The sequence below is a fragment of the Strongylocentrotus purpuratus genome, unplaced genomic scaffold, assembly GCF_000002235.5.
Source record: "Strongylocentrotus purpuratus isolate Spur 01 unplaced genomic scaffold, Spur_5.0 spur5_scaffold_7, whole genome shotgun sequence".
Classification (NCBI taxonomy): domain Eukaryota; kingdom Metazoa; phylum Echinodermata; class Echinoidea; order Camarodonta; family Strongylocentrotidae; genus Strongylocentrotus; species Strongylocentrotus purpuratus.
The window spans coordinates 29316955-29337209 of record NW_022145613.1 but is presented as its reverse complement, the minus strand read 5'-3'; the positions used below and the strand labels follow the sequence as shown (position 1 = coordinate 29337209).

Genomic DNA, 20255 nt, shown 5'->3' with positions numbered 1-20255 from the left:
GCAAAGGTCATTGACATTTTCATGAGTGCAAAGCTTTATATAGAAGAGGAAATACTGAGATTGCATGGAGTGAAACTCCTAAAATTGTTTCCCTGAATCTGAAATATATAGCCTTGAAAAAAAATAAACACAAATGATAAGTGGATTTTAGCCTTGTGTTGTGAATTTACCAAGAATTGTTAAGCTATGTAGAGAACATAGAGTAATGAAGCAAACAATACAATTCATGAAAATTATTTCAAAAAACTATGCTTTTTGCATTATATGAAAGTTGGAATATGAAATTTGCTTTTGCAGTGCAACAATAGGTTCCAGACGTTATGGTAGTCATGTGAATTCAGCTTACCTTCAATTCAATAATTTCTTTAGAAGGAATTGAAAAATAAAGAATTAAAAAAATACTTTATATACTGAATGAAAGTGAAACCTTTCCTTACTTGGAAATGACTTTTCCTGGCAAGGCCTTAGCTTTGTTTGATGATGTATTTCCTGGAACAGTGATCGGAAGCTTTACGTTTATAAAGGTAAAGGCCAGTTTTGGAAACGCCTCCATTTAAAAAAATGAAACGGAAGCTCTTATTACCAATCAAGTGAAAGAATATGTTTTGACTAATACGTGATGATACAAATGTTGCCCGGAAACCGCCTACTAATTGATATATTTGGTAAATTATTATATCTACCCGGTATCTGGACTGGATAGATGTAGGTTAGTCCCATATACATCTTTCTGTGTACAGTGCTTGTAACTTTACCAAGACTGGGCCAAATTTCTTATCATTTTGATGATTCCAGAACCTCGCAATACACACCAATACAAATATATGCTAGATGATCAACCTTTTCTGAGCGATTCCACAGCGTTTCTTTCACAATGCAATCGCATGACTAAAACTGGTCTTTACCTTTAAGTTTTGAAACAAAAGTGTATGTGTGTCTCAATTCAAAATAATAATAAATGTAGCCGAGTCAAGTAATGTTTTCCACAGAATATGCACATGGAAAGAAGTCACTTTGCTGTGGTAGATGGATATGATTTAAATTGTCTCTTTTTTTGCAAAGGGACTATTTGTTGTATGAACTTTCCTACGACATTGCATATGGAAACTGAATAGTTCCTTTATCAAAGCTGTGGCAATGGAAGAAGTCTTTGGTCAACTGGTTTAAATGAACAAATCAGTGTCCGAAAAGAAACCCAGCAATATCTTGATATTCACAGAATGGTACACCTAAAAGTGGTTTCCCACAAGTTAGTCACAACATGGACACTTTAAAGACACTCAGTAACAGCACGTTTTAGTTTTATCTCAACTTTTGAAAGTTTATGTACACTCCCCCTAGCCAAAGTACAATAGCAGACAAACCTGACAAAGTCGAAAGGTGTAGTATTCCTTGCTTGATGCTTCTAGTCAAATAGATCTTGGTTCTTGAAGTTATTTGACAGGTTTTAAAAAATAATATTTGTGAGTATAGCATGATGATTGAACTGATGAAGAAGATTATGGTTTATTTATTTATTTATTTATTATTATTTTTTCAAATACAATTTTATGAGTGCAATTGTTGGTGTCAACTAGAGATAAATATTGATTTACACACATTATTTGTTGTCTTTATCTTCTACACAAATGTGACATGTAAAGTGTAAGTTCTTCAAACACAATGGGATTAAATGTTCACTTCCGATTTGAAGTTGTGTATGTATCCAGTACTGACAGCTTCACAAGCATAATTCAATGGAATCGGCTGTTTGATCAAGATCCTCTATGTATGTTTTTGTATTTGTTTTGATTATTTATTCCTGATTTGTTAAAATCAGTGCAAGTTACTGTGTACACGTCACTTCTGTGTGTTGTTGAAATGTTACCTTAATTACGAGGAAAAAGGATTCAGAAATCTTATCATGAATTAAGAATCACTCAAATCATCCTTTCAGAGAAAAAAAAATTGTGATGATAGATTCAATAGCTTTATGTCTATATTTTCTATGCACTTTTCTCATCGCAATTTTTTTATATTTTCATTTAACTATTTTTTCTCTCTCATTTGTTGTGAAATATGTCCTCTCATTCTTTCAACTCACAACAAAAAACTGTGATATCATATACATGTAATGTTGCTGTGACAAATGGTACTAATAGTATACATGCGTGTAGGGCAGTCAAACCAGTACTACCTAGGTTATAGATTACATATATATGTGAAACTAGATATGAATACATTTCTATCTCTTGCAACTAGTACACTTGTACTATTTCCGTCGTGAATAACTTGGATCAACATTGACTTGTAAATATAGCTGTATATATTGTATTTTGCAAATAGATTTTTTTTCTCCGGTGAATAAAAGTAAGCATCTATCTTCAATCTTCACATGAAGAGCTTCTAATCTTGATTGATTTACTTATTTTTGTGTCTTTCGAATTCTGGGAAGTCAAAATGTTTGTTGTATGAAAGGGTGCTGTAAGGTAGATTTAGGAGTGGGTTTTCTCTATCTTATGTTAACTTAAAGCCATGTTCCATCTCCTTTTCCCATCGTTCCATTTACATGGGCGTTTGTAATATCCTCCTTGATCTGTCTGTCTGCATTCTCTCAGCTCTCTTAGCTCTCTTTTTCTGTCTCTCCCTCTCTCTCTCTCTCTCTCTCTCTTTCTCAGCTCTCTCTTTGTCTTTCTCTCGTCTTTCTCTCTCTTCTGTCTCCTTTTTTTTTTTACTTGGAAATAACAAGGAAAGAGATACCGTAACTTAAATGAACATACATTAAGACAACAAGAATGCATTTTAAATTCTTGAAATATTTTTTAAAATTTCTGTTATATATTCATTTATTCCAGTAATTTTTTCAGATTTAAACGTAGGTGGATCAGGTGATGTCATAGATGTATGAATGAACTGTCCCCTTGCGCAAGTTTGTTAATAGGTTTGTTCAAAACACAAATTTTGGGTTGGCTGATGTTTAAGCCTTTGTCTCTCGAATTTCAAGTCTCTTCTATAGCAGTCTTTACTTTCGTGCAGGTCTATCGTCTTGATCTGTCTTGAGGTCTGTCTTTTATCAAACAAACTCCTTGAGTAAGTTTGTGGAGTTGAAACTATATTTGATCAGCTAATGGTGAGCTTGCATCTTTTATAGCAGGTTCATTCTCAGATTTCCAGTCAGTTCTCGTAAATCTTGACTACCGTATCTTGTAGGTCTAAGATCTTGATTTCATTCAGGCCTGCTGCGTACCAGTAGCTAACAAAACGCACGACTCCTGCAGGTTTTGGAGATATGCTGAAAGCACATGGCCAGCCCGGTGACGTTTAGCCTGCATTCCTCAAAGCTAGTTGATCGAATCTCAGATTTCCAGTTCGTTTCAATGCTATCATGATATTGATCTGTCTTGATCGAGGCATGTCTTTCATCCATCAAAGTGCGTGGCTACTGCAAGTTTGTTGAGATTAGTTGAAACTATATTTGATCAGCTAATGGCAAGTTCGCATCTCTTATATAGCAGGTTGATTCTCAGATTCCCAAGTCTGTTCTGGTTAAGTCTCGACTCCCTCGTCCAGAGGTTTGGCATGCATCTAACAGAGTACATTGTGTCCATCCGCAAGGGTAGGGAGATGAGTTGGAAGCATGAGTCCAGCCGATGTTAAACCTAGCTGCATCCTTCAAAGCATGTTGATTCTCCGATTGCCATTCTATTCTAGAAAGTCTTGAAAATCCAGGAAGTAACTGATCTTGGTGTTTTGGAGTATAGATTGCAGGTTTACAGAAGCACAAACAACGTATGATCGATCCTCTATTCTCGTTTGAGTGTCTCCACATCTAATATAACATTTTCCTTTTGTAATCACTGTCTCTAGAATACATTGTTTGTGTGCTAATTTCGATTCTCATGAACCGCCAACAATTATTATTGCCACTCTGACCCCGAATCACGTTTTTGATCCATATTCTCATGTCTGTGCCTTATAGATGCTACTTGATCCCATCTAAATAGTCAGCCAGGTAGGTGATCTAGGAGTTCAGGGGAGGGGGCATGGTGTGCATGGGCCAGAGCATTCCCCACATATGCAGCGTAGGACTACAATTACTCAGTTGTTTGTCCCTCATCCCATTATTATCTCTACCCCAAGATGGACAGCCGCTCTGGAGGCTGGTGTACTTGGACGCCTCTGACCAAGAACTGCCTGGGTGAAAACAAAATACATTTGAACGAAAGATAGATAAACGATTACACTAATGATCATGGGAACCAGATACCCGTTTTCTTACATCATAATCACCCTTGCGCTTTCGATTCCCTAACTCTACGATGTCAAGTTGATGTTACGTCTCATCAAGTATACATCTTACTGTTAAAATTATCCTAAACGTATAACAAAAACTAACAAACACTAGGCCTAAATGATCTTCCGCCTCTTCTTCCTTCACTCATTTTTGACTTCTTCTTTTCTTTTTTCTTTTGAAAGAGCTTTTTTTTCTATCATGCTTCCAGGATCGTTTTTCCCTAATTTCTTCTCTTTAATCTATTTCCTTCTGAGTCCTCTTTATAGTCGATCTTGTCTTAATTGTCTCCTTCCTTTGCTCTTTTTTCTCATAATTTTACCCCAATATGATTTTATTATTGAAATCTATTTATTGTAAATGTCTAAAAACTATAAATACTTTTGGACTTACCTATCAGGGCGATTTTTCAAGAGTTGTAATTTGATCATCATTCATGATTCCTTGATCTGTGTAACCAAGGCTTCATTGAGTCCCATCTTGTCATCCAAGAAGACCCTTAAAGACCCTTATTATAGGGGAAGTGGACTTCGATCCGTAGCCATATCCGTTTTATCCCTTGTGTGAGGTCAGTTTATCTGGTCTTATCAGGCAATGAATCTGTTTTTAGAAAAGAGGATAGTTAGGACTGTAATTGAAATAACTAGCGCTATTTCTAAATTCAACCTGGAAGATGTTATTTTGTCGATGCTTTTGTTCTCTCAGTATAACTACTTATGTTTTTTTCCTTTTCTACTCTTATTCTTTCAAATACATAGTTCGCTCGCGAATAAAATGAAAGCTTCACAAAACAGTATTAAACTGACCTTTGACTACTAAGGTACTTCAATATGAAGAGAGGATCTTCTACTCCAGCTAGGCTTGAGATTCGATCTCGACTATGTATCTCTTTAAAAAAATCTACGATGTACTGAGAAAGCTCTGATACTTAGTTGCGTCATTGTTTGACCATGATAATATTTTCCAAGTTCCTATATTATTTATTAAAAAAAGAGAATTACCATTCATATAGATTTGCTTTTTGCCCTCATGTTCTGCTTTAATTTGTTCTTTAGGCCTACCATTCTCGTTTTAACCCATTGTAATGACTGCTCTTTCTAGCCGTTAGAGCTCTACATGTATTTCTATTACATTCGCGTATATCATGATCATGGGCGTCAATCCGTAATACCTATTGTTCAGGGGGTGGGGAATGAATGAATAGATCACCCCCCCTGAACAATAGGTATCAATTATTACAGATTTACGCCCATCATCATGATATATTTATTACGATCATGCATATCATAATCATCGCCCTAATGTCTTGAAAAGTGTATATGTCTTGAAAAACTCTATATTAGTCTGTATTCTTTTGTTTCTCCCACTTTCAAAATTCTATTTTCCCCATGAATGGTTTCGGCTTCTCCTGTAATATTAACATGGGTAAATTTACGTTTTCGCCTTTATTAATCGAAGCACACTTCTGCTCTGCATGAGAGGGGGCCTAGTATACTTACGTGAATGTGGACTTACCTTTGACCTTTGACCATCATCTCACTCCAGGAAAGTTCATCTTGATTTACTCATTATCCACTTCAGACACGAGACTCGTATCCAATCCCATCTTCTCTCATCCACGATGTCCTGATCGCATACCAGAGAAAACTCTCATCCTTGGTCGCATTCTCCACCTTGACCAAGTAGGCCTACCCGATTTCATCTACTATAGGTCGCTGGTAAGCTCATCTCGTATTTACAAGTGCCTGTACGTGTAAATAAAATATATAAAAACAGAATTAGATGATAACATCTGTAAATTATCAATTTAGTTTTCATGTCTTATTTTGTGTTTATGCTTCTCTATCAACATCATTTAACCAATAATTTGTTTGTTCTTCTTCTAGTATTGAAGCTCTATGACGAATAACCTATCATCATTTTAATGTGTCTTTGCATGTTTAGGAACTCATTATCAGCTTTTAACAGATATGTAACTACTATCTTACTCCCCTTTTAACATTTAACTCTTAGATATTCTTTATCCTTTTGTGTTTAACATGTTTTTTTAATGATTGAACAAAACTTGAGCCGCAAATCCTCAGAGAAAGTACTTACATTTCATATTTGACCTTTGTTCCAAATCTCATTCTAGGAGAGTCCCTTTCCTTCCTTCTCCATTTCCTTGATTTACTCATCATCCACTTCAGGTACGAGACTCGTATCCCATCCCATCTTCCTCATCCACGATGTCCTGATCGCATACCGGAGAAAACTCTCATCCTTGGTCAAATTCTCTTTCTCGACAACGTACTCGATTTCATCCACCAGGTCGTTATACGTTCGAGCTACTCTAACAGCCTGGATGATAATGTTGATTAATCACAAAATTATTAGGTAATAGAGTGAAATTATTTAATATATTTATCTTCTCCTCATCTTCTGCTGATACTATCCCAATAGCTTTTCCTCTTCGAAAAAGGGTTTATATTTAACGAGAAGGAGAAGAGAGACAGATCAGAAGAATAATGAATAGAAGTAAATGATTTATATGAAGAAGAAGCAGAAGAAGAACATGAAAAGAGGGAAGAGCAATAACAATCAATGAAAATAACATAAAGAAAAATAACGAACATTGTGTCGACAAAAAAGCAACCAAACAACATCAATAAGAAATAGACAAAGTAGGAACCAAAATATGGAAGTAAAATGTCAGAAAAGGAAAATATAAGCAGTAAAATTACTTACCGATAGGCCCATCTTCCATTCACCTTCTTCGATCACTTCATCCTCCTCCTCAGCCTCAACACCGGCGATCCACTCCCTGATGTCGAACTGGTCATCATCTTCCTTGTCTTCAAAACCATCATCATCGTCGTCAGCGACGTCACTTTTATCCGGTGTCTGCTCGAAATCGTCGCCGTTGTCACTGTCATCAGAGCATGTATGTGACTCGTAGTCTGACTCGTAAGCGACGTTGAACATGATTGGAGAAGTCGAAGAGTCGCTCATGATGTCCACACTCTCCACTGCATGAAGTAACAAATATTGATGTTAACACTTTGATATAATATGGTTAGAAAATAATATAGATGATCAAATAGTTATAGCTTATTGTTATATATTTTGTATCAATTATTTTCATGTGAAGAAATAAAATGATTCAAGTTGAAAGAGACACATTGTTCACATTGAGGCTGAATCATACTGATAATGCTGGATCTTACCTGAGCCATGTACTCTGCAGCTGGCCACTGTCTCTAGGTGGTCTCCACCAGAATAATCAGATCCATCTTCTCCCACAATAGATCCAAGCTCCTTCTCATCTTCCTGCTTATCCTCCTGCTCCTTATCCTTATCCTCCTTCTTCTCTTCTTGCTCCTTCTCCTGCTCCTTCTCCAGCTCCTTCTCCTTCTCCTCCTTCTTCTCTTCTTGCTCCCTCTCCTGCTCCTTTTCCGGCTCCTTCTCCACCACCTCTCCACTCTCAACTGTAGAAACAAATATTAGATATTTTACATTTATCAACAATTAATGTTGAAAATACTTTTAATTATTATTCATATTTTAGCTAATTAGTATACATTTTAGCCTCATTTCTATATTTAGAAATACGATATTTCAAGTTAGAAGCGACACACGGTTCACATTTAGGGTGAAGCAACATTTCTCCATTTACAAGATACTGATAATGATGTATGTCTTACCTGAGTCATGCACTCTGCAGCTGCTGGTCACTGACTCCGGGCGGTCTCCACCGGTATAATCAGCTCCATCCTCAGTGCTCACACGGGATCCAAGCTCCTCCTCCTCCTCCTCCTCCTCCTCCACCTCCTTCACTTCTTCATCCTTCTCTACCTCCTCCTCCTCCTCGTCTACCTCCTTCTCCTCTTCCTCCTCCTCGTCCACCTCCTTCTCCTCTTCCTCCTTCTCTACCTCCTTCTCCTCCTCTATCTCCTTCTCCTCTTCTTCCTCCTTCTCCACCTCTGGTTCTACCACGATCTCCTTTTCTTCTTTCTCCTGCAGTTCATCCTCGTCAGTCTTGTGCCCCTCTTCCTCACTTTTGTTTTCCTTTCCAAGTCCATCTTCAGGTTGATCATTCTTCTCAAGCTCATTTCCCTCCTCCTCCTCCTTCATGCTCTTATTCTCCGCTTGGCTGTCCTCCTTCATCTCAACCAGGTCCTCGTTCTCCTCCTCAAGGTCTTCCACCACCATCTGCTCATCAGGGTGGCGTACTAAAAATGAAGGAAAAAATAATATATTTTTGTGGTTTATGATCCGAAAAATTCTCAAAAGTATACAGTCCTATGTTTAATAATGAACTTTTCAATTAAATTCTATTCCATTCAAAATTCTATTCAATTCAATTCATTTATTTGTGGGTATAACCCTTAACAACTTAGAACATACAATTGAAAAGGGGGAAGTTGATGTGAGGCCATTACTGAACGCCCTAGAGTGATGCGGCAGCTGATCATCACAACAACAACAAACAAACAAACAAACAAACAAACAGAACATAAGGAAAACACAATAACAGCTGACTGAAAATTACCTAGACAGACGATGACTGTATTCGTTGCCTTGACAACGGATGTAGTAGTGTCTTCCATCTCCTCCTCCTCCTCTGCCATTCTCTCATCATCTTCATCCTTGATCACCAAGGAGGATGTGATTCTGATGTCATCATGGGTTGACTGAAGGTCGAGTTCAGATGCAGAATCAATTTCCAAGTTTGGTAGAACTGGCACAACCTGGTTAAAAATATATATTTAAGAAATAATTTATTTTTTTCCTGCTTTTCCAATTTTTCTTACTGCTGGTGAGAGTAAGAGGTTGTACGTTTTATATTTCATACTTTATATGCTAGAAGAATAAATCGTTTAGAACATAGTTTGATATCTGAAGAAAAAAAAAACGAACTTAACGTAATAAAACCCCTAGAAATTTCATTTATGATGAAGAAATACATTATTAGTAAAACGAATAGACAAACTACCTTATTTCGCCGTTTTCGAGAAAAAATATTCCCTAAACATGACCTTGATAGGCTGTTCCCCATGTCGGTGTAATATGGCTATATAATTGCAATGAATTAAAGAAATGTCCGAAAAGACGTTTGCTCAATCAAGACAAAGCATATAAATGACTGTTTACTGTAGTTAGGTCTATATAGGGGAGGGTTTCGGGGTGCTACGCGCATGCGTTATGTGTCAAGGGTGATGCGCGTGATGACGTCAACAATGGGAGTTTTCTGCTGCGGATACTACTAGTTTACTATGTCACTTCCAAACTGCTCCGATGATCTCACTTGTTGATTGTTTAACTTGACATAAAAAAAAGCAGAGAATTACAAGGAAGAAGTAATATAAAATTACATCATCATCATTCAAACTTATGTTTCCGAATTCTCTCGATGATTTGGTATCCATGTAATTCGACCTACGACATTTCAAATCTCTAATTTTTCTGAACATGAGTGGGGTGCGCCAGTTCGTAATTTAGCGTACGTCATTTTTTTTTGTCGCTATTAAATCGTCTTTCAGGAATAAAGAGGAGATTCTTATTTAGTGAATGTAATGAAATGAAAGGATGATTTGTTATTCAATGTTTTACTCCCCAACCCCAGTACTCTCTCTCTCTCTCCTCCTCCTCTCTCACTTACTTACTCCCTCCCTCCCTCCCTCCCTCCCCCTCTCTCTCTGTCCCTCATTCAGGAATAAACATTGCATGCTGAAAGCAAGAAGGCAGTTACTGCCGTTTTTGCTTGCAGCTGGCGTTATATGATGGTAGCACTTTGAAGACATTTTTTCTCAATTCATGAGACATTATGATGTTTGTTTGATAATGATTGTTTTACCTGACTGCTAAGAACGCATGTAGGCTTATATATTTGTAAGTAAAGAACCCGGGGACCGACAAACATTTTGACTTCTCAGAATTAGACGAACACAAAAGAAGATTGAAGATAGATGCTTACATTAATATTCACCGGAGAAAAAAAAATCTATTTGCAAAATACAATATATACAAGTCAATGTTATTCCCGACGGAAATAGTACAAGTGTATTAGGTAAGAGATTGTATTCATATATAGTTTTGCATATGTAATCTATAACCTAGTTTTGGTTTGACTGCCCTACATGCACGTACGCTATTAGTACCATTTGTCACAGCAACATTAGTTGTATATGAATTCAAAAGTTTGTTGCTGTGCTCTGACAAAATAGGAGGATATGTTTCATAATAAATGCGGGAGAAAACATGTATTTTACGAATAATCAACGAAAATAAATAAATTTCAATGAGAAAAGTGGATAGGAAATATAAACTCATAAAGCTACTGAATCTATCATCACAATATTGCACAAAGATGGTTAGAGTTGTAGTTAATTCCCCACTGCACTACTTATAGCTACTTGCGCCCTCTATACAGCTAACAAAGCCTAAGCAGGATCCGTTGATCCCCCATGATGCCTTTTTTCTTACGTTATTTGAGACTTGATTTGATAAGATAACCACCTGCCAGTGACCTTGCAGGGAGGTCTAATCACTCTAGAAAACACCCTTCCCCCCGCCCCACACAACATTTAAACACATAACACGTACAACAGTATACAAAACACACTCCAACATAGAACGAACAAACAGACAAAAGAAGAAAAAAAAAGAGAAAAAAGAAAGAAAAAAAAAAGAAGATATAAAATAAAATCAAAAATAAAATAAATAAAAAATAAAGCAAAGGTAGAGAAGAGAGGAGGGTCTGGAAGTTTTATATTGAGAAAATTAAAAACAGAAAACATTTATTCTAAACTTTCCAAGGCTTCCCATTTCCTTAAATGAATTGAAAGGGTGTCTCTTTCCAATGAAAGTTTTTTCTCTTCATTTCTATTTTCCAATAATCTATATTTTCTTTCGTTTGCTTTTGGAGGGTTTCTCTTCTCTCTACTGTGGAAAATCATAAATTTAATCAAAATCACAATGTGGTTTAATAATCGCTCTGTTTTTAAAGTAGTGTCATCTATTCCTATATTCAATTCAATTCAATTCAATTTGACTTTATTCAAGTCCATTTAAAAAAAGTACATTGAAAAACATTGTACATTGACAACATATTTACATGTAGGATACACAGTATACATTGAACTTTAAACACACAATTAAAAAGAGAAGTAAAGACAAGAGTAGGAAATCAAAGAAATAGATAATGAACATGAAATGGAAATTGCAAAAGAACCAAATAAAGGTTCTGTCGAGGCAATCCCAAGCTTATTAAAATACCGACATTTTTACTGATAAAGAATTAGAAAAGCATAGTGTATGGCAAAAAAAGTTTAAAAGTTATAAAAGTTTAAAAGTTATACAAGTTGGGATGGATTAATTATTTTGTAGAGTATGTGAATAAAAAAACCTTAAGTTTTGATTAAAAATAATTAAGAAACGAAATCGTTTTAATATAGTGGGGAAGAGAGTTCCATGTTGACGGTCCTTTTGATTTGAAAGAAAAAGATGATGCTGTATTTTTACATTTTTCGACAAAGTAATTTTCTGGATTTCTGGTATTATAATTATGCATTTCTGTTTTACATTTAATAATAGAGACAAGATTATATGGTAATTTGTTATGTTAATGTTTAAAGACCATTAATGAGATACAGTAGTTATTCAATTGATATATTGTGAAAAGATTAAGTTTTTTTAAATAGTGGTTGTGAAGGAGCAGTATAGTGAGACACTGAACATATTCTTACAATCTTCTTTTGCAATTTCAATAATCCGAGGAGCCTACTGGGATATGTATTAGCCCATACAACATTGCAATACATTAAATAAGGTAAAATCATTGAATTATACACTAAGATTAAAATATGTTCTGGCAAAAAGTGGCGCAGTTTGCTGATGACACCAATATTCCTTGATATTTTTTTTTAGATATAGTAGATTTATGTTCGACCTATGATAAATGTTGATCGATAACAACTCCTGAAATTTGTGGATTGGACACGCTTTATGATTACATTATTCATACTAATATTAAGATTGTTCAATAAATTTTCTGTAATTGTATTTTGCTTACGATGAAAGTATATAAAGCTAGATTTGGAAGTGTTAAGAGATAACTTATTACAATTAAACCACTGTGAAACATGGCATAATTCCTCATTAAGAAATTTACATAAATCATAGAAATTGTCATGGCTATAAAGGTTATTGGTGTCATCAGCAAAAAGAATGAATTTCAATTTATCAGAGCAATTAATCAAATCATTTATATACAGTAAAAACAAAAGGAGCCCCAGGATTGAACCCTGTGGTACTCCACACTTTACTCTCATTGGATCTGATAAAACATCGCTGTAAACAGTTATTTGAGTTCGATTTTTTAAGTAGTTTTCAAACCATTAGGATACTGTGCCTCTAATACCATATACCTTCAATTTTTCTAACATAATTTCATGGTTGATCGAATCGAAAGCTTTACTCAAATCTAAAAACACCCCAACGGAGTGTAATTTGTCATTTAAAGAAGATATCTGATAATTATGTAAATCAACAAGAGCCATTTCAGTGAATACATTCCTGGTAAAACCATACTGGCAAGAATTTAATATTGCATACTTTGTTAAAAAATGTTCTAAACGATTGTAAACAATTTTTTCTAAAGTGTTGAGAAAAATGGTAGTACTGATATTGGTCTATAATTTCCAATAACATGTGTATCATCTTGTTTATGTACTGGGGTTACTTTAGCAACTTTCATATCAAATGGTACTTTTACCAGTACATAAAGATAAATTGAAAATATGAACAAGAGGTTTTGAAATATATATTTCTTTCCCGGATAATTTCTTCAGAATTGGTAAATTAAGTCTATCTGCACATTTCCCCCAAACTTCCTTTATTGTATTACATTAAAAGATTACATATTGATAAGTTTCTTCAAACTTTTGGCAAAATGAGCACAACCCATTTTCATGGAACTTGAATCTATGTAAATGATGATTTGTTTATAAAATATTATGCAACAGTTTGGACTGGAATTCTCGCAGTTTACTACTTAAGGTACACATCCTTGGTTGAACAAATATCTTTTCTACTTCTTTTCTTGAAATATTATAAAGTAACATTAAATTGCCGCCTGCTGAGTTTGTTTCTACATTCTTTTTAATTTGACCCTCATATACCATTTTTGCAGTTAAACCTTCAAATGTAAACACGTCTTGAAAAAATAAATTCTAAACTAAAGCCAGTGTGAATTGACTTTCTTAAAGGTTGAACATTTTGTTTCCATTCAAAAGGGGCTACTTTATAAATTGTGTTTACTTCATCAATTTTGTTTACTTTATCGATTTCCACTCTACTCAAACCTAGTAGGTATAGTAATCCATGGATATCGTGTATTTTTTGCTCTTTTTAAAAATTTTGAAATCATGTTAGAGAGAGAAAACTTTTCCTTTCGAAAACTTGTTTGATTTGATTTGATTTTGATTTATTAGTTTCTGCATCTTTTTTCTTTTTTTCATCATACATTTTAATGAACATAATATGGTTTGATACAATATTTTAAGTGTATATAATTTTATACAGATAATAAACGAGATTAAACAAATATATTGAATGCATATTTAACATACATTAGATGCAGGAGGGCTACAGAAATAAGCAGAGTAGCTTGACGTGCCCGCAGCCCTCAACTTAGATACAACAATACAAAATATAAATCAAAAAGAGGGTGACTTGCAGAGAAGAACAGGAAAGGAGAGAGAAGGAGCGTTGGTAATTATACAATAAATCTCATACATCTGCTGATTGAATGTAGGTTCATTCATGAATGGATAAACGATGCTAGGTCATGGACGATTACACATCATTGTTGAATAAACAGTCAATGTACACACGAACATGAATACAGTAAAATTACACACGACAGGATCAATACTTAGACAATAACATAGTTTTAACTGCCTTCTTAAAAGAATACAATGTCCTAAGGTTTCTTATTACAATGGGCAGAGAGTTCCAGATGTCTGGGCCGGCGTGTCTAATGGATTTGAGAGCCAATGCGGTTTTTGGATTTCTTAAATGGAATTTTTCAGTTTGCCTTGTAGGTTTCTGCAAAGCTTTTATTTTCTTTCCCTCTCACTTTCATTTAGTGTTCAGTAATCTCACTGGTTTGTTTTTATTTTCGTATAAAACCATCACACCAATACATACATAAATGAGTTTTACGGCGGATAGCCTGTTCTTCCATGGGGTCCGGATAAAAAGCTATTACATAAAAATTAGATATGTTATACAATCATGGGGAAATTAGAATTAAAAGTATACAAATGCAATATAAAAATTTCTTTAAACATAATATAAACAATATAACTAAACATGTATAATATATTTTGGAGTCTAATAAATTCAATTTACATCTAGAATTCATATTCAGTGTATTTTATAAGGGATACAGAACCGCACGAGCCCTGAACAAATAAAGTAAAAGGAAAGAGAGGTAAACAGATTATTGAGCACATTTCTAAGATACTGTGAAAAGTTGTCAGATTGGATTTGAAATTTTGAATCGCGCAAGCACTACGGGTATTAGCTGGTAATTTGTTGTACAATGAAGCTCCTCTGTAATAAAATGTTCTTTTACAATTATTGGTTCTCGGTCTAGGGAGACTTAGATTACCTATAGAACCGGTCTGTGATTGTCAATCATTACCTTTTTGAGCTTTGATCGACCGTGGTTGAATCAGCAGTTTTGAATTACCATCATGATTTCCGCCATTTCCAGCAATGATGTATCATACATATTATTACAGAAATCATGTTAGAGAAAGAAAACTTTTCTTTTTGAAAAACAGTTTTTTGCAAGGTTTATTTTTCTTTCTCTCTCACTTTTATTTCATAATGTTATTGGTCTGTGATTGTCAGTCATTACCATTTTGAGCTTTGACCTACCGTGGTAAAATCAGCAGTTTTTAATTATCATCTTGATTTCATGCAATGGCGTATCATACTTAATACATTTAAAGTAGCTATGCATGAATCATTAGAAAACTATTTAACCCTATTTCTACAGCACCCCCAACCACACACTGGCCATGGAAATTGGGTTTAAAGCAGTACCAGGTGGAAAAAATTGCCACGGGTGTTATTATGTATCCAACCAACTTTGGGAACTTGTCGACAACACTCTTGTTTCATAAATCAATACTTACGGTCTGGTTTGGGTTTTTTGTCATCTTTAATATTCTTGAACCCGCCCTCACTCTTTGGGAGATGCATGAGCTGGATGCTCCGGTCTGGGCGAACCAGAATCTCCAGCATACGGAAAGCTAGCGGTGTGTTTGACGGGATCTCTAGGGTACGCTTTCTGTTACTTCTTGCTGAGGCCTCTAACCCAATCTGAAATAATTCAACAATATCATCACCACCAGCATAAAAGCAATAACAAAAATACCAGTTATACCACGTAAATGACCAAAGCGTTCATAGTGTTATTACACCATTCACTAGATTCATTTACGATTATGTACTTCACAATGCACAGTCACCACTCCTATTGGGAGCATTCGCCTTTTCAGAATTCAGGCACACGTATATACGTGCTAATCCTATCATATTGACGTTCGCAGACTATCGGGTAGCCCATTAATAGTTTGGCGGACAGGTGGCAGGAGCAATGTAAAGACGCAAGTGCTATCAATGCCGAGGCTCGGTCGAACCCACGATCTTAGTTTCAAGTTTCAAGTTTCAAGTTTCAAGTTTTTAGTTTGCATTCGAAGTCAAATGATGAACCAGCACCACTACGACCTCATTACATATCAAACCTTGAACATTATTTATACAATATGTACTAAAATACGGTAAATAAAACCCGATACCGCATCAGTTACGCATCTGCACTTTCAGTACACATTCTCCACTCCACAAGGAGCATTCCCGCCAAGTCCCTTATACGGAAGGCGGTCACATCTAACGATAATGTATAGCCCCCTAATATTTTGTTTCTAAACGCTTTACTTATTAGATTTTATTACCCCGTTCATTGGATTCAATTGCTAATCCACATACCATATTGTACACGCTCTGCTCCCTGGGGAGTATACTAGACAGGCGCCATTTTACAATTGCACGCATGCCTATCCAACCCCATTTACGTTGGCGTCCTACCGGGTACACATTTGACTATATATCCGGTGGAAAGTGGCAAACGTAGACCAATGTTTTGCCAAAGAACAATAGTGCCAAGGCCAGACTCGAGCCGGAAAATCATGACTTGTGATCCACATCCCGGTGACGTATTCACTGAGTCACTAGACCTTTGTTTTGTTTTCCTTCTCTAACATCTTTATTAGACTATAGTGTCGTATATTCGTATGGAAACTAAAATTCACTGACACTTTCGGTTTGTGATAGCGAAAGAGAAAAACGGATGTTATTAACCAAACTAACATCTCATGACTCTAGGCATTACGATTTTAAAGCCACGTATTTCAGTATCTTTATCTAATCTTTGAAACGTGACAACCCTTTATGATTGCTCCAACCTAACCCTATCCCTACTCCGATCATGGGGCTGGGGTTAGAGATTGGGTTATCGAATCTGTGTTGTGATTGCCTTACCGTTTCCGCAGGTTCAATCGGGACCTTAACGCCGGTCTTAACGTCGGCTGATCCACTTGTCTTAACCTTAGTCGTGATTTTGGAGTCAGCCTCTGGGCTTAGTGTCGCCACAACCAGGCAAAGCGTTTGGCGTTTCTTCGACATGACTTCTTTAATGAAATCCTTCTCCAGGTTCACCTTCCTTTTAAAGAGAAAACAAAATCGAAAAAATGAAAGTGACATTATATAAAGAGGCTTATCCATCTTTGGAGTCTTTTGCAAGGAGTGGTTTTTTTAATAATCTGATAAACTCATAGGTGATGCCAGTCAGTCTCATTGGTGGCGTATCAAGAATGAATTAACAAGAGGGAATTAAACTCCTTGCGAGATCGAGTGCCTAATGCTGTATAACCACTGCAAGTTGTGTTGATTTTTGTTCTTCCCCTACTGGGGTGGGGGCTGATAGAGGGAGGGGGGGGGGGGGGGGGTTACACTCTATTCCAGCTATACCTTGGATGATAGGATACTTGGAATAGCTTCTTATATCTGTCTTAGCAGCTTGTACGAAATACAATGTCACCAACTGTTCATATTTACCTTCCTATGACAGAGTTGGCGAGTTGAGGTATGTCGAGGGATTTCTCAACAATCTTGCCAAAGTCTACAGAGACTACGATGCGTCGGTTAGCGTCTAACTCAAAACCAGCTATCTCCATTGCCAACGAAGCCTCGACTTTACCTAAAGATCATATTCATAATGAGAATGTTAATAATTGTTTCAATAACTTTGTATCACTTCAAGCGCTCAGGGCTGGGAACGATTGTGAATATATTTTGCGGCATATTCCAATTTAAACTATCATAATATACACAATTTAGGTCAAACGCAAAACGCCTTATTGAATAATTTACATTACTAGCTATTACGGCTAAGTCCGAATTAAAGAAAATGCAAACAAAATATTTTTCGTACATTAATACGGTATCTACATTTTGCTACAATGCTACAGATGAAATGAATTTGATCTTAAAAAGGGGTTTGGCAAAGATTGATGCAAGAGCATGTGTCATGTTTTGACATTTAGATGAAGGTGGTTAGACGATTAATGATTTAATGCTAACATTATGATCCAATTATGGTACACACTACATTCATAATTATTACGATATATTAGCATAGACAAAATATAATAATGTTAATGATACCTCCTGCCTTGATCCTCAGTGATCTTTCAAAGTTTACAAGGACCGCCTCCGTACTGCCGACCTCATCGAACCTCTCTGCCCCGTCATCATCAAGGATATCGGAAAGCGTAAACGGCATCGGGAACAGACTCACATGGTTCCAGAAATACTTCTTGTTTTTCTTTATAACAATATGGTATGGGCGACAGTTGCTTGCATCGGATAAACTTGGAGAAGCGATGAGGTTTGACAGCGCGCTGCTTGACACAGAGTGGACGAAGTTAGATGCTGCCTGGTGGAAAACGCTATCATCAACTTGACTAAAAAGAGACATGTTGGTGTTGCTGAGTTCCTTATAAAGTCCTTTCTAAATACAACAATGCAATTGTCTGGGGTTGTTGTTGTCGTTGTTGATACTGCTGCTGATGTTGCTGTTGCTGTTCAAGGTTCGCAAAATCTAAAACATTTAGAAATTGACGATTAAATTAAACTTCACTGGCGGGTATTCCTTCGAAGATGGGTGAAGACCTAACTTCTGAAGAAAACACTCTTTGTGAATAAATCTCTCCAAAACTTCTAAATTCAATGAGTCACAGTCTTCTTTACCATGTAACGATTCCAAAAATGAGCGTTTTTTTTATCAAGAAGGATAACAAGTGCAGCATTCCTTGTAATGTTAGAGCGCCGTAATGACAGCCATGCTAAAGCCAGGATAGTAATCAGGAGCGACAGGAGTGTTAAGTCTGACAGATATGAGCGCTTTATAAGAACCCAATATTATATGAAGAACTGCATGAAGGTACGGCCGTCAGTGGTTCTAGCTTAGTATTGAGTAACATAACGCTGAATGGTGGCGGAAGAGCGGGAAGCGTAGGCTAAAACTCTGTCCCAAAATTCCCAAATGATGAAATGATAGTCGGATGGGAAACAAAATTCAATTTCGTTTTGCTTGTGGCATGGACAATTTCCGCTTTGATGAATAAACATGTAAGGTGATACAAGTTTACTCCGCTTTTAACAATGTATACCTAGATATTCTTTATCTTTTTGTGTTCTACATGTTTATTTAATGATTTGAAAAAACATTGAAACGGAAATCCTCACAGAAATATTTTTAACTAGGACTTACATTTCATGTTTGCCTTTGACCCATCTCCTTGATTTACTCATCATCCAATTCAGGTACGAGACTCGTATCCCATTCCATCTTCTCTCATCCACGATGTCCTGATCGCATACCGGAGAAAATTCTTATCCTTGGTCACATTCTCCATATTGACCACGTACTCGATTTCATCCACCAGGTCGTTATATGTTCGAGCTACTCTAACCGCCTGAATGATGATGGTGATTAATCACAAAATTATTAGGTAATATAGAATGACAATATCGAATATGTTATTATTATTATTATTATTATTATTATTATTATTATATATTATTGTTATTATATTTTGCTTTAATACTATCTCAGTCGCCTTTCCTCTTCGAAAAAGGGCTTATATTAACGATTAGGAGAACGGAGACAGAGCAGAAGAAGAATACAAAGGAGAAAATGGTTTAGATTAAGAAGAAGAAGAAGAAGAAGAAGAAGAAGAAGACGAAGAAGAAGAAGAAGAATATAAAGGAGAAGAAGAAGAAGAAAAAGAATAAGAAGAAGATGAAAATAGGGAAGAGCAATAATAATCAAGGAGAACAATTAACATGAAGACAAATAACAAGAAGGAGAACAACATGATAAAGAACATTGTGAAGAAAACAACAACAGCCAAACAACAACACAAAAAACAAAAACAAAGTAAGAACCAAAATATAGAAGTACAATGTCGGAAAAGGAAAATATAAGCAGTATAAAGAACTTACCGGGTAGGCCCATCTTCCATTCACCCTCTTCGATCACTTCATCATCATCCTCAGCCTCAACACCGGCGATCCACTCCCTGATGTCGAACTGGTCATCATCTTCCTTGTCTTCAAAACCATCATCATCGTCGCTGACGACCTCACTGACATCCGGTGTCTGCTCGAAATCGTCGCCGTTGTCACTGTCGTCGGAGCATGTATTTGACTCGTAGTCTGACTCGTAAGTGACGTTGAACATGATTGGAGAAGTCGAAGACTCGCTCATGATGTCCACACTCTCCACTATCAGTAGTAACACATATTAATTCAAATTGAATTGAAATTTATTTCCATCATCATGACGTTATAATATACAAAGATA

The 20255-nt window shown here is 36.0% G+C and overlaps 1 protein-coding gene across 1 annotated transcript; it reads right to left on the bottom strand.

The window, feature by feature from the left end:
- Window positions 1-6439: 6439 nt before the first annotated feature.
- On the bottom strand, window positions 6440-18694 carry LOC105439154 (cilia- and flagella-associated protein 251-like). The gene is made up of 10 exons (XM_030974513.1): window positions 18053-18694; window positions 17444-17585; window positions 16868-17048; window positions 15460-15646; window positions 8802-8990; window positions 8231-8481; window positions 7954-8113; window positions 7477-7737; window positions 6998-7278; window positions 6440-6610 (listed from the first exon to the last, which is right to left on the bottom strand). The coding sequence occupies exons 1-10, from the start codon at window positions 18363-18365 to the stop codon at window positions 6440-6442; spliced, it is 2136 nt and encodes a 711-aa protein (XP_030830373.1). The 5' UTR covers window positions 18366-18694.
- Between the last annotated feature and the right edge of the window lie 1561 nt (window positions 18695-20255).

Coding starts and splice junctions, on each gene's coding strand:
- LOC105439154 (XM_030974513.1), bottom strand. CDS start 18,365: ATGTCTCTTTTTAGTCAAGTTGATGATAGCGTTTTCCACCAGGCAGCA. Junction 17,586..18,052: donor ACTGAGGATCAAGGCAGGAG/GTATCATTAACA, acceptor TATGATCTTTAG/GTAAAGTCGAGGCTTCGTTG. Junction 6,611..6,997: donor AATGGAAGATGGGCCTATCG/GTAAGTAATTTT, acceptor ATTATCATCCAG/GCTGTTAGAGTAGCTCGAAC.